Raw genomic sequence first — 27,186 nt, forward strand, 5'->3', positions numbered from 1 at the left:
GCTCCAGTTTCCTCTGTACCGTGGTCTTTGTCTTTTTGGTTTTGCACTTTGCTTTTCTTTTTGGACCTAGTATTTACTGTGTTTTTGGATCTTCTGAGCGTTGGTATTTTTGCCTTTTCTTTTCTGGTTTTTTGGCTTTTGTTTTGTACTTTTGGATATTTTATTTTTCCCCTTTGTCTTCTCAGCTTTGGATTATACTTTTTGTTTCTTTTGCCCTGGATTGTATATAGTGTATATAGTATAAATAAACTGTTTTTGCTACTTTCTACTTTCGCCTCACGCCTCTGCACTTGCGTCATTCCCCTGGTGGCCTAGTGGGGATTTGCTGGATCATTACACCAGCGACCCGGGTTCGATTCTCAGCAAAACCCTAACAGGATGAGTAATTCGGTGGTTTCTTTAGCTGTGGGAAGCTTGGGCAGAGGGATCAAATGGACTGACTTGGAGAAACAGTTGATAACCGTGAGGATGCATGTGTTGCCGCCTGAGTTGGGGAGTCCTGTGATGAAGTCCAGGGCGATGTGAGACCAGGGTCGATGAGGAGTCGGGAGGGGGTCTTAGCAAGCCGGCAGGGGGTCGTTTGGCTGTCTTGTTCCGGGCACATGTGTCGCAGGCTGCCACGAACTCCTGGACATCTTTCTTAATGGATGGCCACCAGAAGCATTGTTGGATAAGTTCCAGGGTTTGAGCAGCTCCCGGGTGACAGGCCAACTTGGAGCCATGACCCCACTGCAGCACCTGGGTTCGCATAGAACAGGGAACAAACAGATGGTTAAGTGGTGTGTTGCTTGAGTTACCTTCTCCGGGGTCCTGCTCCAGGGCCTTCTGCACTAACGTCTCTACCTCAAGTAGGGCGGCTCCCACCAGACAACGTGGAGGGAGGATGGTTTTGGGCATTCTAGACTCCTCCTGGCGGGAAGAGAATATCCTGGACAGGGCATCAGGTTTGCTGCTCTTGGAGCCTGGGCGGTAGGAGAGCATGAAACGGAAACGGGAGAAGATGAAAGACCATTGGGCTTGCCATGAATTCCTCAGGGTGAGCAGGGTGGTAAGGTGGGTGATGGTGGTCAAGCTGGTGCCATTGAGTGTCAGGACTGTGAGAGGGACATCGAGGGCGAATAGTGGGTGTGGCAGCGGGGGCGTGGTCAAGCGCGGGTCTGTGACAGGAGGGCAGAGACAGGGAAGGTAAGTGGCAGAATCACTACACCTGAGAGCAATTAACCTGTTTGCGTGTCTTCCCAGTGACTGCGTCCTACTTAAGGAGGGAGAGCGAGAGCAGAGGGGCTCTCTCCCGAACCAGATGGCTGATGTGTGTGAGAGTGTTTGCGACTGAAAAGTGCAAATAAAGAGTTTTGTGAACTCAGTTCTGGCCTGCCGTCTTCTGTGCATCGCCCATACATAGGAACTGCCACAGTGGTGCCGAAACCCGGGCACTGGAGCACAGAACGCTGAACCGCCCCATGGAGTCTTCCCCATTCCCCGACCTGGTCCACGCCCTCGCCACGGCCCAGCAAAGCCAGCACCAGGCGCTCGTCATGCTCGTCAAGTAGCAGGAGCAACGCTTCGAGGCCCTGGTGTTGGCCCAGCAAGAGGACCGACAGGCATTCCGACACCACCTCGCGTCGGCGGGGACAATCGACGCTTCGACCGCGGGCCCGTCCCCCCTCACCCTGACAAAGATGGGCCCGCAGGATGACCCCGAGGCTTTCATCACGCTCTTTGAGCAAGTCGCGGAGACCTCGGGGTGGCCGATGGATCAGCGCGCAGTGCGCCTCCTCCCCCTGCTAACGGGGGAGGCGCAGCTGGCCGCGCTACAGCTCCCTGCCGACCACCGGCTGGCCTACGCGGACCTTCGTCGGGCCATCCTCCAGCGTGTGGGGCGCACCGCTGAACAGCAGCACCAGCGCTTCCGCGCTCTGCGCTTGGAGGAAGTCGGCCGTCCATTCGTGTTTGGACAGCAACTCCAGGACGCCTGCTGGCGGTGGCTGAGGGCCAACAACCGCGACGCCGAGGAGATCGTCGATCAGGTGGTGCTGGAGCAGTTCATCGCGCGCTTGCCCACAAGAACCGCGGAGTGGGTCCAGTGCCACCGCCCGGCTTCGCTGGATCAGGCCATCGAGCTGGCGGAGGACCATTTGGCGGCTGTTCCAGTGGCAGGACAGCAGACAGTCTCTTCTCTTCTCTCCTCTCCTCTTCTCTCTCTCTTTCTCCCCCTCCTTCTGTCTCGTCCTCGCCCCATTCCCCCACCGTGGAGGCGGGGGCTGGCACCACCCCAGCCGGCCCGCCGCACCCGCAGTGCCCTCCCGTTTCGCCCTTCTGTGTCTGTCTCTCCCCCCCCCTCAGGTGAGTGAGCCCCAGAACACCGGTGCAGAGAGGAAGCCTGGGCCGGTTTGCTGGTGCTGCGGGGAACCGGGCCACCTCCAACAGCAGTGCACGGCAAGGGAGGTGGGCACGGTGGTTCGGATCCCCGACGCACCAGAAGCCGCCCTCGATCGGGCCGGAGCGTATCGCATACCGGTGAGTATCCAAGGGGATACATATCAGGCGTTGGTGGATTCTGGTTGTAATCAGACCTCAATTCACCAAAGCCTGGTGCAACATGAGGCATTGGGGGGTGTACAGGGGGTGAAGGTGTTGTGTGTGTGCATGGGGACGTTCACAGCTACCCTTTGGTGTCAGTCCACATTTTTTTCCGAGGGGAAAAATTTATAGTGAAGGCAGCGGTTAATCCTCGCCTTACCCACTCTTTAATTTTGGGGACTGATTGGCCGGGATTTCGGGGTTTAATGACACGCTTAGTAAAGAGTGGGTCCTGCCATTTAACAGGGGGAGGTCCCAGTGTCGCTTTGGCAGGAGCAGCTGTCACAGAGCCGTCTACGTCATCTCCGCGTCAGAGTGAGGAGCCGCCGGCCCCTCCTCTCTCTATTGGGGAATCCCTTGCAGATTTCCCATTAGAGCAGTCGCGAGACGAGACTCTGCGACATGCGTTTGACCAAGTGAGAGTAATCAATGGTCAAACGCTCCAGCCGAACGCCACCCCGTCCTTCCCCTACTTCGCGATTATGAAGGATAGGTTATACCGAGTGACACAGGACACTCAAACTAAAGAGCGAGTCACGCAGCTTTTAATTCCAAAGAGCCGCCGGGAATTGGTATTCCAGGTGGCTCACTTTAATCCCATGGCTGGACACCTAGGGCAGGATAAGACACTAGCCCGAATAATGGCCCGATTCTATTGGCCGGGGATTCGTGGCGATGTCCGTAGGTGGTGTACGGCGTGCCGCGAATGCCAGTTAGTGAATCCAGCGGCCATTCCAAAAGCACCTTTGCGCCCTCTTCCATTAATCGAGACCCCGTTTGAAAGAGTTGGGATGGATCTCATCGGGCCATTCGATCGGTCAGCATGAGGATACCGCTTTATATTAGTTCTGGTGGACTATGCAACGCTATACCTGGAAGCAGTGCCTCTGCGCAATATCTCAGCATGCTGTATTGCGGAGGCGCTCTTCCGCGTTATCTCCCGAGTTGGAATCCCGAAAGAGATTCTGACTGATCAAGGCACCACGTTTATGTCACAGACACTGCGCGAACTGTATGGGTTATTGGGGATTAAGCCGATCCGCACCAGCGTGTATCACCCACAAACGGACGGTTTAGTGGAACGGTTCAATCGCACCCTTAAGAATATAATTTAAAAATTCGTAAGTGAGGACGCACGTAATTGGGATAAGTGGCTCAAGCCCTTGCTGTTTTCAGTGCGAGAGGTCCCCCAAGCCTCCACGGGGTTCTCCCTGTTCGAATTATTATATGGGCATAAGCTGCACGGCATTCTAGATGTGCTGCGGGAAAATTGGGAGGAGGGACCTTCACAAAGCAAAGATGAAATTCAATACGTTATGGACCTGCACGCAAAACTCCACACCCTCACCCACCCAACCCAGGAGAATTTGCGGCAGGCCCAAGAACGGCAAGCCCGCCTGTACAACAAGGGTACGTGCCTTAGGGAGTTCACACCGGGAGATAAGGTACTCGTACTGTTGCCCACGTCGAGCTCCAAATTGATCGCCAAGTGGCAAGGACCCTTTGAGGTCACACGGCGGGTCGGGGACGTCGACTACGAGGTGAGGCGAACGGACAGGGGTGGGGCGCTACAGATTTACCACCTCAATCTGCTTAAACTCTGGAATGAGGAGGTCCCCGTGGCGTTGGTGTTGGTGGTTCCGGAGAAGGCGGAGCTGAGGCCGGAGGTTCAAAAAGGGGCATTGGCATCACGTACCTCTCCGGTCCCCTGTGGAGACCACCTCTCCCCGACCCAACTCACGGAGGTTGCCCAGTTGCAGACCGAGTTTTCGGATGTGTTCTTGCCCCTGCCCGGTCGCACTAACCTCATAGAGCACCACATAGAGACGCCCCCGGGAGTGGTAGTGCGTAGCCGCCCTTACAGGCTACCCAAACACAAAAAAAGGTGGTTCGGGAAGAACTTGAGACCATGCTCGAAATGGGCATCGTCGAGGAGTTCCACAGTGACTGGAGCAGCCCGGTGGTCTTGGTACCCAAGGCCGATGGGTCGCTCCGGTTCTGTGTGGACTATAGAAAAGTCAATGCGGTGTCTAAATTCGACACGTACCCAATGCCTCGTATTGATGAGTTGCTCGATCGACTCGGCACGGCTCGCTTTTATTCGACACTGGATTTGACGAAGGGATATTGGCAGATCCCCTTAACTCCACTATCCTGAGAAAAAACGGCCTTTTGCACACCATTTGGTTTACACCAATTCATCACACTTCCGTTTGGGCTGTTTGGGGCGCCCGCTACGTTTCAGCAGCTGATGGACAGGGTCCTCCACCCCCACGCCACCTATGCGGCCGCCTACCTCGACGACATCATATATAGTAATGACTGGCCGAGGCACCTTGAACACCTAAGGGCCGTCCTTAGGTCGCTGAGGCGAGCGGGTCTCACAGCCAACCTGAAGAAGTGTGCAATTGGGTGGGTGCAAGTACGGTATCTGGGCTTCCACTTGGGCAATGGGCAGGTGCATCCCCAAATTAACAAGACCGCAGCAATTGCGGCCTGCCTGAGGCCCAAGACAAAAAAGGGGGTGAGACAGTTCCTGGGGCTGGCTGGCTATTATCGTAGGTTTATACCTAATTATTCGGACGTCACCAGCCCACTGACTGATCTCACTAAAAAGGGGGCACCAGATCCGGTCCAGTGGACGGAGCAATGCCAGCGGGCTTTTTCTGAGGTAAAGGCTGCACTGTGTGGGGGGCCACTGTTACACTCCTCTGACTTTTCTCTCCCCTTTATGTTGCAGACCGATGTGTTGGACAGAGGGCTGGGGGTGGTTTTGTCCCAGGAGTTGGAGGGGGAGGACCGCCCTGTCCTGTACATCAGCAGGAAGCTGTTGGTGCGTGAGGGGCACTACAGCACCATAGAGAAAGGGTGTCTGGCCATCAAGTGGGTGGTCCTCGCCCTCCGGTACTACCTGCTGGGGCGCCTTTTCACCCTCTGTTCAGACCACGCGCCCCTCCAGTGGCTCCACCTCATGAAGGATGCCAACGCGCGGATCACCCGTTGGTATCTGGCACTCCAACCCTTTAATTTCAAGGTGGTCCACAGGCCGGGGGCACAGATGGTCATGGCAGACTTCGTCTCCCATCGGGGGGGGGGGGGAGTCGGCTGCAGGCCAGACGACCGCCCGGCCTGAGTCGGGCGGGGGCGTGGTCAAGCGCGGGTCTGTGACAGGAGGGCAGAGTCAGGGAAGGTAAGTGGCAGAATCACTACACCTGAGAGCAATTAACCTGTTTGTGTGTCTTCCCAGTGACCGCGCCCTACTTAAGGAGGGAGAGCGAGAGCAGAGGGGCTCTCTCCCGAACCAGACGGCTGATGTGTGTGCGTGTGTGAGAGTGTTTGCGACTGAAAAGTGCAAATAAAGAGTTTTGTGAACTTAGTTCTGGCCTGCCGTCTTCTGTGCTCCGCCCATACATAGGAACTGCCACAGCAGGATTCCCAGACGGTTGGCGGTGGCAGAGCAGATCAGGTTCCTGTCCGCCCCTGAGTCGACGAGGGCCTGGAGATGGTGATGCTGCTTGTCGTGGATGACGATGACCAGGAGTAACGGTCGATCAGCAAGGGGCTGGTTCTGAGCGTTGCCCACCAGGGCCCCTTGATTCGCTGGTGGTCTCATTCCCTTTAGCGGGCAGACTCTGCAGATGTGTCCTCGCTGACCACAGTAGAAACAGGCCCCTGTGCTCCACTGGTGCGGTCGTTCCTCTGCTGACACCCGTACCCAGTCTACCTGCATGGGTTTGACGGATGAGGCGGAGAGGAGGTGTAGCTGGGGCGGGTCTTCTCTCTCCTCTGTTGCTGGAAGCAGGCGTCGATACAGTTGGCAAGATCAATGAGATTGGAGAGGTCTGACTGCAGTTCCCATGATACCAGTTCATCCTTAATGGCGTCAGACAAGCCATGCAGGAATGCGTCAACCTGGGCGCTCTCGTTCCAACCGCACAACGCCACCAACGTCCGGAACTCGATGGCGTAGTCCGAGGTAGACTGGGACCCCTGCCACAGCTCCATGAGTTCCCTAGCCACCTCCCAGCCGGACAGAGAGCAGTCAAAAGTTTGCCCCATCTCCTCAGAGAAATCTTTGAAACTGGAGCAACAGGGAGCATCAGCGTCCCAGACTGCTGTTCCCCACTCCCTGGCCTTGCCGGTGAGGAGCGTGATGATATGCCACCCGGGAGCATTCTGTGGGGAAGGTCAGAGGTTGCAGCTCCATGATCAATGAGCATTGAGATAGGAACAATCTGCAAGTACCTGGCTGTCCATCGTAGGGCTGAGGTGCTGGGAGTCTCAGTTTGCAGAGAAAGGCAGTAGCAGGAGCTGAAGTTGGAGATGGCTGGGTAGGCACGGCTTGATAGCACTGCATCTGTGTGGTGAGGAGGTTGAGTGAGTTGGACAGGGTGGCGAGGTTCTGAGTGATCTGCTGGAGGTCTTGTTGATGGGTCCCGAGGAGAGTCCCTTGTTGTTGGATGGCTGTTCTCAGATGGGCAAGTTCCACTGGATCCATGTTGGCCAGAACATACGGTTATGGGTGGTGGAGGTGAAGTTTGGATCTAGAAGCAGAAAAACGCACAACAGACAGTAATCCAATAAATAAGGTGATTTAATCCAGGGGGAAAAAGGGCGTGGCAAGAAGGTAGCAAAAACAGGACAAAAACACAAATGGCAAAAATAGTCCGAGTAACAAGAGACAAAAACACGAGACAGGTAAGGACAAAAACACTAAAGCAAAAACCATGAACAAGAAAAAACCCTTGGTGCAAAAAACATGAACTAGAAAAATAGCGGCGGGGGGGGGGGGGAGACATGAAAAGCATGAACAGCACAGAAACAGCTAGAGAAAACAAACAAGACATTCTGGCAAAGTCAGAGTCTGAGAACGGCCTTTAAATAAGCAGTGGTGAAAACCAGGAGTTCAGGTGGGATGGAATTCCTGTCCCGGATCCGGATCGGCGCTGGTGTGGGAGATCCGTAATCTCCGGAGTATGACATGTTCATTACAACATTTTCCTAAACTTGATTAAAACATTTCCCAGAATTCCATGCATTCACAACAGGTGAAGGTTTATAATCTAGGAATATAAATGAAGGCCAATTCGGGTTGATGGTGTAAAACTGGAGATTTTGGCCTGGTTAGATTAGAGAGATTTTTGTTTGACTTTGGATTGCTTTTTGTGTATGATATTGGGCTGTTTTGGGAATCTGATTTGTGTATGAATCTGGACTGTTCTGAGAATCTGATGTGTATTAACTCTTGACTGCAATATTAGCACAGATTTGAAATCTCTATTAAACTGGAAATGATGTTTCTGAGAAGACCTCTGTAAAGGATAATTTTGGTAACCAATTCTGACAACTTCAGGTAACCACAGTGAAGTCTGTAAGCATTGTGGTATACCTGTTCATGGATTCAACCAAGCAATTTCAAACTTGAAACGACATCTTCAGGTGAATACTCGTACTGGTTGTGGGCTAAGCAATTTTAAAATACACAAGGATCCTACACAAGTTAAAGATTTCATATCCATTTTTAATAAATGTTGATGTATGGTTATTTACCAATCCAAACAAATTACTTCTGTTTGTTGTTGCATGTGTAAAATTGTGCTTTTGTGAATGGATTCATTAATGACTCATTGAATGACTGACTTATTATTTTGTGGTTTGAGACATATTGTGGTAACATTTTCCAAGTCAAGTTGGTATAAATAGTATTTTCAAATCCTTATCATGGTACCAGGGTCAGTTATATACTTTTCACTCATCATTCATCAATTGTTAAAGTACTCAGATTTATTTAATTTATGTTTCACCAACTATTTTTCATACATCACTTGATATCTGTAAGCGACCATAAATATCGAAAGAGTCAAATGTGTGTCACTACATGTAATCTCAAATAAATGCTCAGAAACTGCAATAAATAAATCTCATCTCATTATCTCTAGCCGCTTTATCCTGTTCTACAGGGTTGCAAGCAAGCTGGAGCCTATCCCAGCTGACTACGGGCGAAAGGTGGGGTACACCCTGGACAAGTCGCCAGGTCATCACAGGGCTGACACATAGACACAGACAACCATTCACACTCTCATTCACACCTATGGTCAATTCAGAGTCACCAGTTAACCTAACCTGCATGTCTTTGGACTGTGGGGGAAAACGGAGCACCCGGAGGAAACCCACGTGGACACGGGGAGAACATGCAAACTCCACACAGAAAGGCCCTCCCCGGCCACGGGGCTCGAACCCAGACCTTCTTGCTGTGAGGCGACAGTACGAACCACTACACCACCGTGCCGCCCTGCAATAAATAAATAAATAAATAAATAGGAGTTTGACAGCATTTCTTTGAATTGAATTCCGCTTCCTGAAACTTCAATTCCAATTCAGTTTCCTGTAATTGTTTAATTTCAAATCCATGTACTGTAGCTGCTGCTAATGAGTTAGTTTAGCAACATGTCAGTTCAATAGCAAGGTAGTTGTTGTTCAGCTATGATTTGTTTAAGTTGACAAAGATGTTGCTTTCTCTAGGGATTTCAAAGGTTAAAGCAGGAAGTATGAATGGGGGATGTGAGAGCAAGCCGTGTTTGCACTTCACTTTGCTTGGTTCCTTGTTTAGCTTTTGTTTCCTTTTCTGGTGTCACAACTACCACCCTTATCAACTCCGATCTGGAGTTGATTTGCATTTTATCAAGCTCTGAGCTTTTCTGGAATCTTACATTATTTGTAACATTTTGCCATGTTGTACACAGATTTAAAGGAAATTTTTATTTATTTAGATTGAAATAGAAAATAATCAAACAGTAAAAGGCTTCCACGGAATGTGTATATCTATGGTTTCCTACAGGAAACTGTGGCTTCTGTTGCCTGACTGACTCTCAAAAAGAAAAGTTAGTTTTTCTGGTAGCATATGTTACTAATGTTCTAATGTATTTGAGGTACAAGCATTCTTTGTGTAACCCTCCCCAGTTTTGATTTGTGTGTGAATGCATGTGCCATGAGTCTGCTGCGCTTGCACAGGCTTTCAGTGAAATGGAAGAATTGGCTGTTTGGCCAGGAATCAGAAGTGCTTGCTGACTCTGCTGCCTTGCAGGTGGGGAACGTGAGCAATGATGAGGACAGCTATTTGAAACGGCATTCACAGCAACACTGTCATAACCCGCAAGCAATGCAAGATCGAATCACACATACTCTGGAGCCTGCAAGCTCACCCATGGTAAGACTCCAGCACTTATTGTTTACTCTCATGCCTAGTGAAATAAAGGGAGCAGTTTTATCTGTGCGTCAGACTCCTTACTCATTTCTTTTGGTCACATAAGGCAAAATAAATTAAAACCTATGCACCTAATGCATCTGGCTCACATGTAAATTTGCTTTGCTCCACAACAAAACTGTATGCACACACTTGAAATCCTGTTGCTCTCATGCAGACTTGTACAAACTTTGTGTGTGAGAGAGAGAGAATATGAACTAGCTTGTTTGTGTACATTTAGTGTCTGCATGTTTTAGGTTTTCATTGATTCAGTAACACTGGCAACAGCCATCAACCAATAAAAATGTGTTTCAACCTTTTTAAAGTCTGTTGGGCATCGCATTGAGTTAGCACAAAATCTTTTAGTTAAAATCTGTGGCAAGCTAAGTGATTATAGCCTAGGTCACAACCGGACGTACGATTTTTTTTGGCCGTGGGATTTTTGACGTTTCCCAAATCGCTGCGTTTTTTTTGTTTGTGGAGAAAGACGCACGTTGGCCGTAAGTTTGTCTTGCAACCTGAAAAAAAACGTAAGTGCCCGTAGAGTTTGTTTGACATGACAAAGAACCTCTGCGGCCGGTCTGCGGCCAGTCTACGGCTCGAAAATCAGCACGTCACACGCGCGCCCTCCGAGTGTTTCTTGTGTTTTTTGCACGTAGACCGGCCGTAGGAGCACGTACGGCCAGTTGTGACCGAGGCTTAAGGCAGGGGTTTTTTTCCGTCTTTAATCCAGAACATGGTCTTTCAATTTAAGAAAAGTATTTATTCATGTTCAGATGTTTTCCCTCAAAACTTGCACCCTCTCTCAAATTGCCCCTGCTCTTGTGCAAATTTGTTCTGCTGCTGCTCAAAAAAACCTGTGGTCGTTCTCAAATAACCCCTGCTCACACTTGCACTGCTTTTGTGTGCTCAAATATTTCTGCACACTCTTGGATTTTGATAGTACAACCCTATCAAAATTCACCAAAAGCAGAATGCAAATTATGATGTTGACCAGTGAAATCATCATTGCCTCCTTGGGTGTGTTTGCTTTACTTGCAGACATTTACTGTTTAACAGGGTTCATCCACTCCCACCATCCAGTGCCTTATTACAAGCGAAGTTTATGGACTTGTTTTCTTGTTGGACTTTTGGAATTATACCAGTGTCATTCAATTTATATATATATATATATATATATATATATATATATATATATATATATATATATAAAACGGGTCCCAAGAGTGGTATCACAGTAATAAAGATAGTACCTGGAAAACAGGTGGATAAAATAAGGAGATGACACAGGCTACTGCTTTCCAGTTCTTCATCCAAAGTGCATCTATTTATTTACTTAAAATCATGTCAAAGTATCTATGTGCAATAATTCTCGTCTGTGCGTTTCAGCAGTAAACGTTCATTAAAATTATATTTATGTATATCATACAAATACATTCATATTGTCATTCCATAACACCACACACACATGTATCCCAAAACCATTCATACATTCACATTTTCACCTTTACACCAGTGAGAATAGGCCACTGTGACTGAATAGTGCAATGACATGGAAATTCCAGTGTATTTAAGTAAAGGCTACCTGTAGCTGCCTAACAAACCACTTCACTAAACATTCATACTGAATAGAATTCCACAAGGTAGCAAAAGTCTGAGAATAGCTCATATAAAGATTCAGTTCATTACTATAAAACACTTAACCCGTTTAAATTTACATATAAAACAGCAATATTAATGTATCAGAGACACTAGTACATAACTTATATACTCAATCAATATATTCTAGATGAAAATCATTCAGTATCATAGCTTAGTAGGCTATACATTCATTACTAAAAGATAACTGTTATATCAAAACTGTTTCTTAACATATTCAGTCTTCATACTTTACAAAACACTATTCCTTGTATCAATATATCTATTTATACTTGTATATTTTATCAAAATAATCATGTCTTATGACCAGTGTGTATTTATCTATTGATATTCTTGAAACTTCGTCAAATTCTGTATTTTATAACCAGTGTGTCTTAACTTATTTATACTAATCAAACATCATAAAATATCCATTTCATAACAGCAGTGGGTGAACTTATTTATACTCATTAAACTTCATGAAATAATTGTGTCTAAAAATAGTGTCCGGGAGCTTGCAACGCTATGTTAGCAGTTAGCTATGTGAATGCCAATAGGATCTCAAAGGATCCAGTTAGCTAAAAGATGGCAGCTAACCGTCTGAAGCGCTTCAGTTTGCCACCACAGATACTGTAGCTCACAAGACGGCAGCTGAACGTTTACCTCAGCTAGCCGCTTCATACAATGGCAAACTTTCTAATATAACTTTTATATATAAAAGTTCAAAATAACACAAAAACAAGTTATCAAACAAACATCAGTCAAGAGTTGCAAACACCATAACATGGGCAGGGGTTTACCCAGTACTAACCTGTAAAACAGGTGGATAAAATAAGGAGATGACACAGGCTACTGCTTTCCAGTTCTTCATCTAAAGTGCATCTGAGGGGAGAGTGGTGGTCCGCCCCCTTAGCAACCCGGACGCAACTGCTCCTCCTGTGTCACGCACTTAATTAAAACTGAAAACAATATTTGTAAAATCACGTATTGTAATACACAATTTCAGTAATATATACAATACTTATGGCACCCTTGTCAAAGATGGGTATACAGGGTTATGAAAAAAATAATGTTAAAGTAATGTTAGTAGAGTTGAAAGCCAATTGACGTTTTAACATCACTGCCTGCAGTATGCAATTATGTAAAAAGACTAAGTGGCTATGGGCAGGAATGCACCTGTGTCACATCCGTTTTGTCCAATATTTTTATTTGCTAACTTTGGTTAAACAAACTTGCTTGCCAGAAAAGCAAAAATGAACATAAATTATCCATGTTTCTTTCATTTTCACCTGTTAAATGAAAGGCTGTGCAGAAAGGCTGGAATTCTAACCTTTCATCCATGAAGCAGAGAGAGCCAGTTGGAGCAAAACACTTGAACTGTGGAACCCTGTTTAAATCACAATATTGCAATATTATAATATTCAGAATATTATAATGCTTAACTGAGCATTGTAATTGTTTTTAATATCATTATTTGTTTGCCGTGTGCTTTTTTAGTAGTCTGTGTATACATAGGCTGTTAGCATTGATTTGTTTTTGTCTGTTTAGATGTGGTGTAGCTGTGGTTTGTTTTATGTGTTTTATTGTAATGTAACTTTTTAGCCGCCTATCTTGGCCAGGACTCCCTGGAAGAAGAGTTATTGTAACTCAATGGGACCATTTCCTGGTTAAAGAAAGGTTAAATAAAATAAAATAAAAAAAAATTATTATTATTATTGCAATATTATTTCCGTAACATTGCAATAACATTGCAATGTTGCAACATCTTTAAAGTCATACTCTTATTCCAGTGAATATTTCCCACCTGTAAAGACAGCAGGCTGGCAGCTGTTTTCTCCCTATCTGCAGGCGCTCTTCGCTGCTGAAAAGGCACTGCCCCACTCTCCACACCGAAAGCAAACAGTGGCAGTTCAGTACCATGGACAGACAGCACCACACACATACACAGGGAGGAGTGGCCAAACACAGCGCAACTGGCAACTACTAATTATGGCATGTGCATTCACCCTCCAGGAGCTTGCAGCAAAGTATATAAGGGCAGCACACAGCAAAGCATGTGATTACCTCCACCTGAACGCTCCTTCTGATGATCTGGGTTCTCTCACTCTGATACCAGTTCAGACAATGCTCTCACCCATTGGAAGACGAGATGAGAGCTTCCTCTTCACAGTAAGGCAAGCTCATCACTTCTAACCTCCTAGGACCTTCCTCACCCACTTCTCACTTGGATCACCACTTGCACACCGCAGGCTCAGTCCACTAAAAGAGAAGAAAAATAAAAACCCACCCATTTTGCACTTCATGCCTGTTGTCAGTCTGTGTGTCACTCCCTGCCACTAGGGGCATTACACTGGTGGAGAATGCTGACAGGACACACAGAATCTGGCAACCAGGCCATGGACCCCATGGTGAGGCATCTCCCCAACTTGAATGTGCAGCAGGGACAGATGTTCCAGGAGTGGGCCCACAGCCTTCACAGTGTTGCCCAGGAGCTTCTGAGCATTTGGGGAGCGCCATCACCCTGGCTCATGCCTTGGCCCTGATGAGGATCTCTCAACCCTGTGGAAGCCTGACTGTCACCAGTGTGACTGGAGATGTGAAAGAGGTCCCTGCTGCAGAGGTCTAGATAAGGGGCCCCAAAGAGGTGAGTGGCTGATAATGGGCGGTCTAATCCCTGATCTCTCTGTGCCTCTCCTCGTAGGTAGAAACTTGCTGGGGTTTCCTGCCTCCATGGCTGCCCCAGAGAGGAGGAGGAGGAGAAAGAAGAGTGCCAGAAGATTGCTGCAGCAGTCACAGTGTGCCCTGCCAGCTGCTTCTGGAACCACGGTCTTAGCCGAATGAGAGACATCAGCTGCTGAAGCTGATGCTGAAGGTGAGCCCTCCCTACCCCCTAACCCTTTCTCAGCTTTGTCAACAGGCTTTGTCAACAAGGACATTTTGGGAGAGAGCAAAAGGAGGACAACCAGCTGAAGCACTGCTGGGCCAGGTGCTACAGCTCAATGAGGAGAGCCTGCATCCCAATCAGGAGCTGCCCCAGCTTACTTTCTGGTGAAGAGGGGATTACTATTACTACCACTGCAATTGCCAGGTCAAGCTCTATGACCTCATAATCATCCCTTGGGCAAAGATCGACTCCGTTATGCACCTGGCTCATGCCCATCTGCTAGGCTGCCACCTGGAACCAGTTCCACTGGCCAGGAATGGTGGCTGAGGTGCACAGCTTTTGCCAATGGTGACCCCTGTGCCAGAGGATATCGCCTTGCAGGCAAGCCCCAGCTCCGGCGATCCCTCTTCCCATCTACGGGGTACCTTTCAAGCAGTTGGGCATGGATCTCATAGGGCCTCTGCCAAAGTCCTCCCATGACCACAGGTACATCCTGGTGATCGCCAGCTATACCACACGATACCCAGAGGCCATCCCTCTCTGCAAGGCTACCTTGAAAAACATTGCCCAAGAGCTGATGTTCCTGTTCAGCAGAGTTGGAATCCCTAAGGATCTGCTCATGGACCACGGGATCCCTTTCATCTCCAGACTCATGAAGGATTTATTTTGGCTGCTGTAGGTCAAACTTGTCAAAGCCTCAGTCTACCACCCTCAAACAGATGGCCGGGTGAAAAGGCTAAAGCCGATGCTTAAATGGATGTTGAAAAGGATGGTAAATGAAGATGGCTGGAACTGAGACCTTCTCCTCCCCTACATCTTTGCCATGTGGGAGACTCCCCAGGCCTCTACAGGGTTCAAGCCCTTCGGAGCTCCTCTTTGGCCAATGACCCAGGGGCCTACTGGACACTGTTAGGGAAGTCTCGGAGAAGCAGCCATCCCTATTCTGCTCCTTCATTGACTACATTCAGGACATGCAAGAATTGATTGAGAGTGTCCCCCATCATACAAGAACACATGTGGGCAGCCCAGAGGAACAGGAAAGGGTCTACAACCTGCTGGCCCAGCCATGAGAGTTCCATCCTGGAGACCATGTGCTCCTGCTCCTCCCCAGTGCAAGCTGCAAGTTCTTTGCTTGCTGGCAAGGCCCCCATGTTGTCCAGGAGCAAGTAGGTCCTCTGAACTACCCCCTGCAGCATTCAGGTAAGAGAACCCTCGGCCAAATCTATCATATTAACTTATTGAAACAGTGCCCATGCTCTCAGCCTTCTGTCTCCCCCACAAGTCCCACCACACCAAAGCAGGTCTACAAAGGCAAGGATTTAACATCTGCCCAGCTGCAAGAGCTGAGGGAACTGGAGGATCAGTTTAGGAGCATGTTCTCTGCAGAGACTGGGCAGACTCGCCTCCTGCAGCATGACCTCAAAACCCAGGAATAGTCATCCAACAGTAACATTACCGAGTCCCAGAGGTCCAATGCTAAGCTACAGAGGTGGAAATAGTCTGGATGCTTCAGGAGGGATCATCAAGGAATCCACCAGCCCCTAGTCAAGCTCCATTTCATCGTACCCCAGCCCAATGGAAACCTCTAGCTCTATAATGACTTCTGGAGGCTGAACAAGGTGTTTGAGTTCAACAGCTACCTCCTTCCATGAGTGAATGACCTCATAGAGTGCCTAGGGAGGGCCAGGTTCATCTCCATGCTCAACCTCACAAAAGGGTACTGGCAGGTGGCCCTCTCCAGAGAGGCACAGCCCAAGATGGCCTTTAACATCCAATTGGGACTTTGACAATACCGGGTCTTTCCCTTTGGGCTCCATGGGGCACCACCAACATTCCAGAGGTTAATGGACATTGTCCTAAGGCCTTTTCACCCCTCATCAGGCCTCATCATCCCAATGCCACTGTCTACCTGAATGACAGCTATCCAGTCCACCAGCTGGCAAGATCACCTTTGCCACCTTAGGGAAGTGCTGGGTCGACTCTGCAATGTGCAAGTGGTGGCAAATTCCAAGAAATGTCACCTAGGGCTGACCAAGGCACAGTACCTGGGGTACTGTATTGGCCAGGGGCTCCTGAAGCCCCAAGAAAAGAAAACCAAAGCCATCCACCTTTATCCCCATCCAACCGCCAAGAAAAAGGTATGTGCCTTTTTGGGGCTGGCTACTACCGGCAGGTTGTGCCTAACTTTGCCTCTGTAGCTTCTCCCCTCCCAGAGCTTACCAGGAAGGGGAGCTCAAGAAGATCTGCTGGACACCCATGGCTGAGGTAGCATTCCAGACCCTCAAAAACTACCTTCATGATCTCCCCAGTCCTGAGGAACTCTGACTTCCAGCATCCCTTCCTGGTACACAGGGATGCATCGGAAATGGGCCTAAGAGCCCTGCTGTTACAAGACTTCAAGGGAGAGGAGCACCCCATCTACGTTAGCTCGAAGCTGACTCCTGCTGAGCAAATGTATGCAGTGGTGGCGTGAAAAGCCCTTTCCATCAAATGGGCCGTCAAGGAGCTCCTATTATTTGGCAGGCAGGCATTTCACCCTGGTCAAGAACCATGCCTTTCTGCAGTGGATGGCCAAGGGGAAAAAACACAGTAAAGTAACCCACTGGTTTCTTTCCCTCCAGGGCTTCTCATTCCAAGTACAACACCAGGCAGGAGCCCGCAATGACAGTGCAGACGGCCTCTCGTGATGGCATAGCAGTAGCAGTTCAGTACCATGGACAGGAGACAGACACCCCCCCCCCCCCACACACACACACACACGGGGAGGAGAGACCAAATACAGTGCAGCTGGCAGCAACTAATTATAGTATGTGCTCCCTCCAGGAGCTTGCAGCAGAATATATAAGGGCTACATGTGGCAAAGCACATGAGTACGTCCACCTGAATGCTTGTTCTGGGTTCTCTCTCTCCGATAGCATTTCAGATGACCTTCTCACACACTGGAAGGATGAGAAAGCTGCCTCTTCACAGTAAGGCAAGCCCATCACTCCTTACCTCCTGAGACCTTTCTCACGTGAATCATCACTTCCATGCTGCAGGCTCACTCCAATAAAAGAGAAGAAAACTAAAAACTCACCCATTTTGCACTTCACATCTGTTGTCAGTGTGTTTGTGTCACTCCCTGTTGCACACCTCTACATATCAAACCATGCTAGAAAAATGGCCCCTTAACAGGATAGCACTATCAGGCCACCAGTTGTCACCCATGTGTATATACTGATTTTTTAATATATTTTGGTTATTAATGTGATATCTTCAGTTCGCAAAGGTTTTATTTTTATTATTATTATTTTTAAACACAGTCCAGAACTCAATTAGAGATTTTACTTGGACAGTGCTGAAAAATGTGTTGATGTACAGTTAAGGTCAAAATTATTAGGCCCCATGAAATTTTGGAACATTACTATAAAATTCTCCCCAAAATTTGTAACACTGATGTAATTTTAAAATATCAACCATTCACAAGTCTTATTCCATAGTATCTGGTTCATTTTGGAATGTAAGATTAATATTTAAGTATCCTTAATCTCAAATATAGTGAAAAATGGGGTGGTCAAAATTATTAGCCCCCATGCAATTTTCTTGCTTTTAAAACACACACGACCAGCCTATCAGCTTTCAAGCCACACCTGTGCAGTCAATTAGCTCCCAGACAACACCTGAACATCCAATCAGCATTGATTGTTACTTAAGGGACTCGAAGGAACAGGCCTAGAGGCAGTTGAACACATTTCTGAGAGGGGTCTGCATTTAAAGCCATGCCAAAGACAAATGAAATCACTCTGGACCTCAGAAAGAAAATAGTTGAGGCCCATACCAAGGGGGAAGGCTATACTGTCATTTCTAGACACTTCACAGTCTCTAGAACAGCTGTGCGATGCGTCATTGCAAAGTACAAGGAGTTCCATTTTGTGCGTAACAAACCTGGGTGTGGACGAAAATGCAAATTATCTCAATCCCAAGAGAGAAAAATCATCAGGGATGTTGGCAAGACTCCCCACACATCCACCAAAATGATTGTTGCTGACTTTGCATCTGGGGTTGAGGTCTCAAGGAAGACCGTAGAGAGGGCTCTTCATCGTGGAGGGCTCCAAGGTCATTGCCCAAGAAAAACCCCATTACTCCAAAAGCGGCATCTCAAAGCCAGACTGAACTTTGCTCATGCACATTTGAAAGTTAAAGATGAGTTTTGGAAGTCTGTCCTTTGGTCTGATGAGACTAACCTGGAGCTGTTTGGGCACATGGATGTTGCTTTTGTTTGGTGAAAGAAGGGCGAGGCCTACAACACCAAAAATACAGTTCCCACAGTGAAACATGGTGGTGGGAGCATCATGTTATGGGTCTGTTTTGCTGCCTCAGACACAGGGAGCCTTGTTCAGGTGCATGGGATCATGAAAAAGGAAGATTATGTTGACATTTTGAGGGATAACATCAAGACATCTGCTCTTAGTCTAGGCTTAGGTCGCCGCTGGATCTTTCAGCATGATAATGACCCAAAGCACACATCAAATGTGGTCCAAAACTTCCTTAAGGACACCAAAATCAAGGTCCTGGAGTGGCCTGCACATTGCCCAGACCTCAATCCCATTGAGAATCTATGGCACATGCTCAAAACAAAAGTCCATGCCCAAAAACCATGCAATTTGGACCAGCTGGAGGTCTTTGCCAAGGAAGAATGAGCCAAAATACCTACAGAGACATGTGCCAACCTTGTAAAGGACTATCCAAAGAGGTTGATGTCAGTTGTGGCACAGAAAGGGTACACTATTGATTGCCAGGGGGCTAATAATTTTGACCATGTCATTTTTCTGTTTTCTTGTTACAAGTCAGAGCATGAATAAAATATTATCATCAAACTTGGTGACCGGCGGCACGGTGGTGTAGTGGTTAGCGCTGTCACCTCACAGCAAGAAGGTCCAGGTTTGAGCCCCGTGGCCGGCAAGGGCCTTTCTGTGTGGAGTTTGCATGTTCTCCCCGTGTCCGCGTGGGTTTCCTCCGGGTGCGCCGGTTTCCCCCACAGTCCAAAGACATGCAGGTTAGGTTAACTGGTGACTCAAAATTGACCGTAGGTGTGAATGTGAGTGTGAATGGTTGTCTGTGTCTATGTGTCAGCCCTGTGATGACCTGGCAACTTGTCCAGGGTGTACCCCGCCTTTCGCCCGTAGTCAGCTAGGATAGGCTCCAGCTTGCCTGCGACCCTGTAGAACAGGATAAAGCGGCTAGAGATAATGAGATGAGATGAGAACTTAGTGACCATTCTGTCTTTTCTCTTTTGGAATCATATAAACTATACACATTTTTGGAAATTGTCATTTTCATGGATAAACAAAGGGTTATATCTGATTTCACAAAGGGGGCTAATAATTTTGACCTTAACTGTAGTATTAGATGAGAGTCATGCTTGTAAAAATGGCACACGTGAATAGATGATGGTCAACTGGGGAAAAAAGATGGATGAAAAGTTGGAAAAGGAGAGTGGAAAAGTAAATTGATACTTTTTTTTTTTTGTACAGGAAACAAGATGCTTCTAGTATAACATGAGGTAGTCGGATCTATTCAATCATTCCTGCATCTAACTATTTGGATCATAACACCTTGTAGGGTAGATGATGTGGGAAAGTTATTACTATCAAATTAAATATTGGAAACTATTTTTAAAATAATAATTCTATTAAATGGGGCACAGGTCCAAAGGATGAAATTATCTCACAGTGAGACGTCTTAATGATTGCATCAAAATAAGTAATAATTAAGTAATAACTTACCTAGTATCAGAATATTTGATTGAGATTAAATTACATGAATCTGATGATAGTTTGTAGAACTCATTTGTGACTAGGGAGAAACACAAAAGTCTAAAAGGTTTAATAATTCAATAATGTTCTTTATATAGTCCTTTCTGAAAGTATTAGAATAGAAAGGTCACTTCTTCTGTACAATAAAGAGTCAAGTCAAGTCAACTTTGTCAAATATGCTATACATGCTTGACATACAGCACAGATGAAATTTCAGTCTTCTCTGACCCACGGTGCAAACAGGCAATGCAATAAATAAAAATAGAATTGAAAAAAAAAACAATGATATAAACAGTATAAACACTCTAGATAGGAACTAGACATAGACTAAACACTCAGACAATATAAACAGTATAAATAAACAGTATAAAAACTAGATAAGAACAAGACATAGACTAAACACTCAGACAATATAAACAGTATAAACACTCTAGATATGAACTAGACGTTGACTAAACACACACACACACACACACACACACACACACACACACACACACACACACACAAATTGGTTCAAATAACCAAACAGTCAAGGGCACTTGAGGTATAGCAGGTAAACATGAAATAAGCAGTATAAACAAACTAGCAGCTGTTAAGATGAGGTAGTGCAGAATAGTGCAAATGAGCGAGGTAAAGTGAGATGTGCAGTCCCTGAGTTCAGTGTGTTAATGAACGATGAGATGTATGTATGTGTGTGTGTGTGTGTGTGTGTGTGTTGGGGGGGAAACTGTGAGGATGACATGTCTGATGCTGAAGGGGGGTGTGCGAGCAGAATCTGTGGCAGGGGCAGAGGGGGGAGGAGGGGCAGAACAGGGAGGGAGTTGAGCCTCCTGACTGCCTGGTGAAAGAAATTGTTCTTGAGCCTGCTGGTTTTGGCCCGGAGACTCTGCAGTCTCCTCCCCGACGGCAGCAGGCTGAAGAGGCTGTGAGATGGGTGGGTGGGGTCACCTGCAATCCTGATGGCCTTGCGGGTGAGGCGGGAGTTATAAATATCCATTAGAGAAGGGAGAGAGACACCAATGATCCTCTCAGCTGCTCTCACAATGCACTGCAGAGACTTGCAGCAGGACACGGTGCAGGCGCCGTACCACACAGTGATGCAGCTGGTCAGAATGTTCTCGATGGTGCCTCTGTAGAAAGTGTGCATGATGGGGGCCGGGGCTCTTGCTCTCCTCAGTTTGCAGAGGAAGTACAGACACTGTTGGGCTTTTTTGGCCAGTGATGCGGTGTTGTTGCTCCAGGACAGGTCTTCAGAGATGTGCACACCCAGAAACTTGGTGCTGCTCACCCTATCCATTGCAGCACCGTCGATAGATAGTGGAGCATGCTGGGTGTGCTCTCTCCTGAAGTCCACAACAATCTCCTTCGTCTTCTCCACGTTCAGACGGAGATTGTTGTCCTTGCACCACATGGCCAAGCAGCTCACCCCACTCCTGTAGATAGTCTCATCGCCATTGTTGATGAGACCCACCACAGTCATGTCATCCGCAAACTTAATGAAGAGATTAGAGCTGGATGTTGGTGTGCAGTCATGGGTCAGCAGAGTGAAGAGGAGGGGGCTTAGCACACATCCTTGGGGGGGCCCTGTGTTCAGTGTGATGGTGCTGGAGGAGTTGCTGCCGACCCGTACAGTCTGTGGTCTCCCCGTCAGGAAGTCCAGCAGCCAGTTGCACAGGGAGGTGTTGAGTCCCAGCTGGTCCAGTTTATGAATGAGTTGCTGAGGAATGATTGTGTTGAATGCTGAGCTAAAGTCTATGAACAGCATTCTGACATAGGAGTCTTTTGTCTCCAGGTGGGTGAGGGCTGAGTGGAGGGCAGTGGAGTGGCATCATCGGTCGAACAGCTGGACTGATATGCAAACTGGAAAGGATCCAGGGCAGGGGGGAGGGCAGACTTGATATGCCTCATGACTAGCCACTCGAAGCACTTCATGAGGATGGGAGTGAGTGCGACAGGGCGGTAGTCATTGAAGCAGGAGGGAGACGGCTTCTTCGGGACCGGGATGATGGTGGTGGTTTTGAGGCACGTGGGGACAACAGCCTGGCTCAATGAGATGTTGAAGATGTCTGTAAAGACATCTGTGAGCTCCTCGGCACAGTCTCTCAGGACATGACCAGGAATGTTATCAGGACCCGGGGCTTTTTGTGCATTTGTCGTCCTGAGAGCTCTCCTCACGCTGTCTGGGGACAGCGTCAACACCTGGTCGCCGGGAGGTGGTGGGGTCTTCTGTGCCGTGGTGCTGTTGTCTGCCTCAAAGTGAGCGAAGAAGTCATTCAACTGATTCAGCAGAGACGTGGAGTTGTCACAGGTCTGTGGCGAGGGCTTGTAGTCTGTGATGGTCTGAATCTCCCGCCACAGGTTCCTGGTGTCTCTGCTGTCATTGAAATGGTCAGCAATGTGCCTGGAATACTGTCTCTTGGCCACCCTGATGCCTCGTGGCAGATTGGCTCTAGCTGTCCTCAGGCCCACCTCGTCCCCAGCTCTGAAGGCAGCGTTCCGAGCCCACAGGAGCCTATAGACTTCCCCTGTCAGCCATGGTTTCTGATTGGCCTGAATGGAGATGGTTCTGGTGACCGTAACGTCGTCCATGCACTTCCTCATGTAGGCAGTGATGGTCTCCATGTACTCCTGGAGATCTGTGGTGGTGTTGTAGGTGGCCGCCTGTCTGAACATGCTCCAGTCAGTGGTGGAAAAACAGTCCTGGAGTGCCTCTGAGGACCCCTCTGGCCACACACGTATCTGTTTTGTAGTTGGTTTGGTGACTTTAACCAGCGGCCTGTATGCTGGCATTAGCATAACAGTGGAGTGATCTGAGGCCCCAAGGTGGGGGAGGAGTAGGGCTTTGTAGGCATCTTTATGCATGGTGTAAACATTGTCCAGAGTATTGTTTCCACGTGTAGGAAAGTTATGTCCATAGAGTTTTGGAAACACGCTTTTGGGGTTTGCATGATTGAAATCCCCAGCCAGGATGAGGAAAGCATCTGGGTGGGCTGTCTGCTGCTCACTGATATGCTGATAGAGTTCATTCAGTGCTTCACTCCTGTTGTTATTGGAGCCGGGAGGGATGTATAATGCTACCAGCAATATGGCTGTAAATTCCCTCGGCAGATAGAATGGCCGGCACTTAATAATCATAAACTCCACCAGAGGTGAGCAGTGTTTGCAGACCACAAGAGCATCACGGCACCAGGCATCACTGATGTAAACACAGAGTCCTCTGCCGCGAGTCTTCCCCCCCCCTCACTTAACGCTCTGTCTGACCGGTAGCATGTTAGCCGGGCTAGCTGAATGGCACAGTCCAGGACGCTGTCATTAAGCCATGTTTCCACAAACACAAGGACACAGCACTCACTCACAGACTTAAAAGATGAGCGGAGCAGGCGGACATAATCCAGCTTGTTGTCCAGCGAGTGTACGTTGGCCAGAGTGATGGTAGGGATAGCCGGCCGGTGAGGGCTAGCCACTAGCCTAGCTCGAATACCTCCACTCTTGCCTCTCTTCTGCTTCTGCATGTTCCGCCTGTGGCGCTTCCACTGCGGGCTGGATGCAGGAGTGGGGGTCGGTGATTGAGCAGACCTCCGGAGCAAACCATAGCCGCATAGCACTTCTGCATCTGCTGGATTTATATCCGTGAATATAGTTCTGCAGATGTCGAGCAGAAACTCACGGGAGTATGTGCGCCTTGAGACTAATGGACGCGACAAAGACGAACAGATACACACTGTTTTAAAACACAAAAAACACAAAAACACCATTCTGTCAGGACAGAGAGGAGCCGCTGCGTGTGTGCACACCACCATTTTTTAACCTCATGACATTTGAGTTTGAGGTCAAAAAATGAATAGATGATGATGGAGAAATTTTTCAGCTTTCATTCCCTGATATTTACATCTAGATATACAAAACAATTCAGAAAATGACACATTTTGTTTGAATGCACCCATCAGTCAAGTATAGTAGCAATAGTGTCATGGCTTGCATGGCTGTTACTGGAATTGTCATGATCCACCCCAGACTTCCACTCTGGAGATTTACTATCTAGTAAATCAGTTCAGCGCAGTATAATATAATATAGTTCAGCGCAATTCAGATCCGGGACGGGACTTCCATCTTGCCGGCATTCACTTCCTGGTCTGCTCTGCTGTGTATAAATAGGCCATTCTCGGAAGGGGACCTTGCCAGAACGTCTTGTCTGTTTCTCATGTCGTCTCTGTGCTATTTTTTGCTTCCTGGATTTTTGCTCTCTGTTTTGCCTAGTCTTAGCCACAGTTTTTTGCACTCACATTTTGTCAGTTTTTCATGTTTTTTGCACTACTTTTTTTTGCACTACGTTCATCATTTCACCAGCCAAGATCCAGATGGACCCCCTCAAGCTGGAGGCAGTCACTGACTGGCCCACCCCATCTTCGAGACGAGAGCTCCAGCGCTTCCTGGGGTTCACCAACTTTTACAGGCATTTCATCCGCAACTTCAGCACAGTGGCCAGACCTCTCTCAGCCCTGACCTCAACCAAGACCAAGTTCAAGTGGGGGGGAGGAAGCAGAGAAAGCCTTTTCCAGTCTCAAGCACAGGTTTACTACAGCACCCGTTCTCACCATACCTGATTCTACCAAGCAGTTTATCGTCGAGGTCAACGCCTCTGAATCAGGGGTTGGAGCCATCCTATCCCAGAGGGCCATTGACAGCAAGGTCCACCCATGCTCCTCCTTCTCCCGCCGGCTATCCTCAGCCAAATGAAACTACAACATCAGCAACCGAGAATGACTGGCTGTGAAACTAGCCTTGGAGGAGTGTAGGCACTGGCTTGAGGGGTCTGACTTCCTGTTCCTAGTCTGGACTGACCATAAAAACCTGGAGTACCTCAAGTCTGCCAAACATCTCAACTCTTGTCAAGCCCGTTGGTCTCTCTTCTTCTCCCGATTCAACTTCACGCTCTCCTACCGCCCAGGCTCCAAGAATGGTCTCACATTGCTCTGGACTTCATCACAGGACTCCCCAACTCAGGTGGCAATACATGCATCCTCACTGTCATTGACCGTTTTTCTAAGACCATCCATTTCATTTCTCTGCCCAAGCTCCCCTCAGCCAAAGAGACCGCAGAACTACTCATCCACCACGTTTTCCGCCTACATGGTCTGCCTACCGACATAGTTTCTGACCGGGGTCCTCAATTCACTGCACAGTTCTGGAGAGCCTTCTAGAAACTCATCGGGGCCACCTGTAGTCTCTCCTCAGGCTTCCACCCACAGACCAACGACCAGGCAGAAGGGGCTAACCAGGCTTTGGAGGTTGCACTCAGGTGCATGGCATCCAGGGATGCCAGTTCTTGGAGCAAGTACCTACCTTGGATCGAATACGTACATAACACTCTCCCTTCCTCTGCCACAGGTCTCTCTCAGTTCCAGTGCTCACTAGGGTACCAACCACCACTGTTCCCCAGCCAGGAGGAGGAGGTCGCCGTACCATCAGCCCAGGCCTTTATGCATCACTGCAGGAGAATGTGGGCATTGGCCCAGAGAAGACCCATTCACTCCGCACTCACATCCAAGAAGCAGGCCGACAAACGTTGCTCCAAGGCACTCACCTACCGAGTGGGTCAACGAGTTATGCTCTCCACATGCCACCTGCCACTTAGGGCCATCTCTTGCAAGCTGGCACCCAGGTTCCTTGGACCCTTCCTCATCAAGAAGGTTATCAACCCATGTTCCATTAGACTGGCATTACCACTCACCATGCAACATGTTCACCCCACCTTTAATGTATCACAGCTTAAACCTCTGGTTTCCAGTTCTTTCCATCAGTCAGTTCTCCAAAGCATCAGGCTTACAGTTAAATTTAAATAAATGTGAAATAATTCCTCTGCATGAGTGCCTCCTGCAGTCGAAATGTAATATAGCAATTAAAAATGAGGTGAGAAATTTAGGAATGGTTGTTTCTAAAGATAGACTGATAACAGAAAATAAGAATATTGGAAATAATCTTGAGAATTGCAAGCTAATTCTTAATAGATGGCTGCAGAGGGATATCACCGTCTTTTGGTAGGATTTTGTTATCCAAGATGGATAGTCTGTCTAGACTAATCTACCCGGCCTTCTCCTTACCCATTTCGCAAAAAATGATCAAAGCTATTAACAATGTTAATTTTAAGTTCATATGGAGAAATAAGTGTCATTACATAAGGAAAAATGATGTGGCTAAAAACTGGGGAGGGGGTGCAAATACATTTGATTTGATGTTTAAAAATGGTGCCCTCAAATTCAAATGGTTAAAATCCTTTATTAATAATAGACACTCTTTCTGGTTTATGCTTCCTAATGTTATTTTTGAAAGAATGGGTGGAACAGACTTTTTGTTATGCTATGATTTTGAATGTAATTCATTACCAGTCAAACTTTCTGCTTTCCATCAGCAGGTCGTCCTATACTGGAAGTTAATTTACAAAATAAAAACTTAGTGTAGGAATGGTGTTCTCAGGGTGTTGGGTTTGTGCCACACATGGCATTTCCCATGATGGCCAAAAAGATCAATTTTAGTCTCATTTGACCAGAGAATCTTCCATGTGTTTGGGGAGTCTGCCACATGCTGTTGGGCAAACTCCAAATGTTTTTTCTTAAGCAATGACTTTTTTCTGGTCACTCTTCCATAAAGCCCTGCTCTGTGGAGTGTACAACTTAAAGTGGTCCTATGGACAGATACTCCCATCTCCGCTGTGGATCTTTGCAGCTCCTTCAGTGTTATCTTTGGTGTCTTTGTTGCACCTCTGATTAATGCCCTCCTTACCCCTTCTGTGAGTTTTCGTGAGTGGCCTTCTCTTGTCAGGTTTGTAATGGTGCCATATTCTTTACATTTTGCTATAATGGATTTCATGGTGCGCCGTGGAATATTCAAAGTTTGGGATTTTTTTAATAACCCAATTCTGATCTATACTTCTCCCCAACTTTATCTCTGACCTGTTTGGAGTGCTCCTTGGTTTTCATGTTGCTTGCCTAGTGTTTCAGAGTCAGGATCCTTCCAGAACAGGTTGATTGATACAGACCTTATGT

The 27,186-nt window shown here is 47.7% G+C and overlaps 1 protein-coding gene across 19 annotated transcripts in view; it reads left to right on the top strand.

Moving 5' to 3' along the window:
- rapgef6 (Rap guanine nucleotide exchange factor (GEF) 6) overlaps nt 1-27,186 on the top strand; it is a 721,150-nt gene that overhangs the window by 157,564 nt on the left and 536,400 nt on the right. For 18 of the 19 annotated variants that reach the window (XR_009655729.1, XM_060935824.1, XM_060935835.1 and 15 more), the window contains one exon: nt 9,665-9,787. The exons of the other annotated variant lie outside the window; for it this stretch is intronic. Coding sequence is in view for 17 of the 18 variants with exons in the window: in XM_060935824.1 (XP_060791807.1) it covers nt 9,665-9,787 (123 nt within the window). In the remaining variant the exon portion in view is untranslated. The remainder of the gene's footprint in view (nt 1-9,664; nt 9,788-27,186) is intronic. 19 annotated transcript variants of the gene reach the window in all.

Source organism: Neoarius graeffei, chromosome 12, assembly GCF_027579695.1.
Source record: "Neoarius graeffei isolate fNeoGra1 chromosome 12, fNeoGra1.pri, whole genome shotgun sequence".
NCBI classification, from domain to species: Eukaryota; Metazoa; Chordata; class Actinopteri; order Siluriformes; family Ariidae; genus Neoarius; species Neoarius graeffei.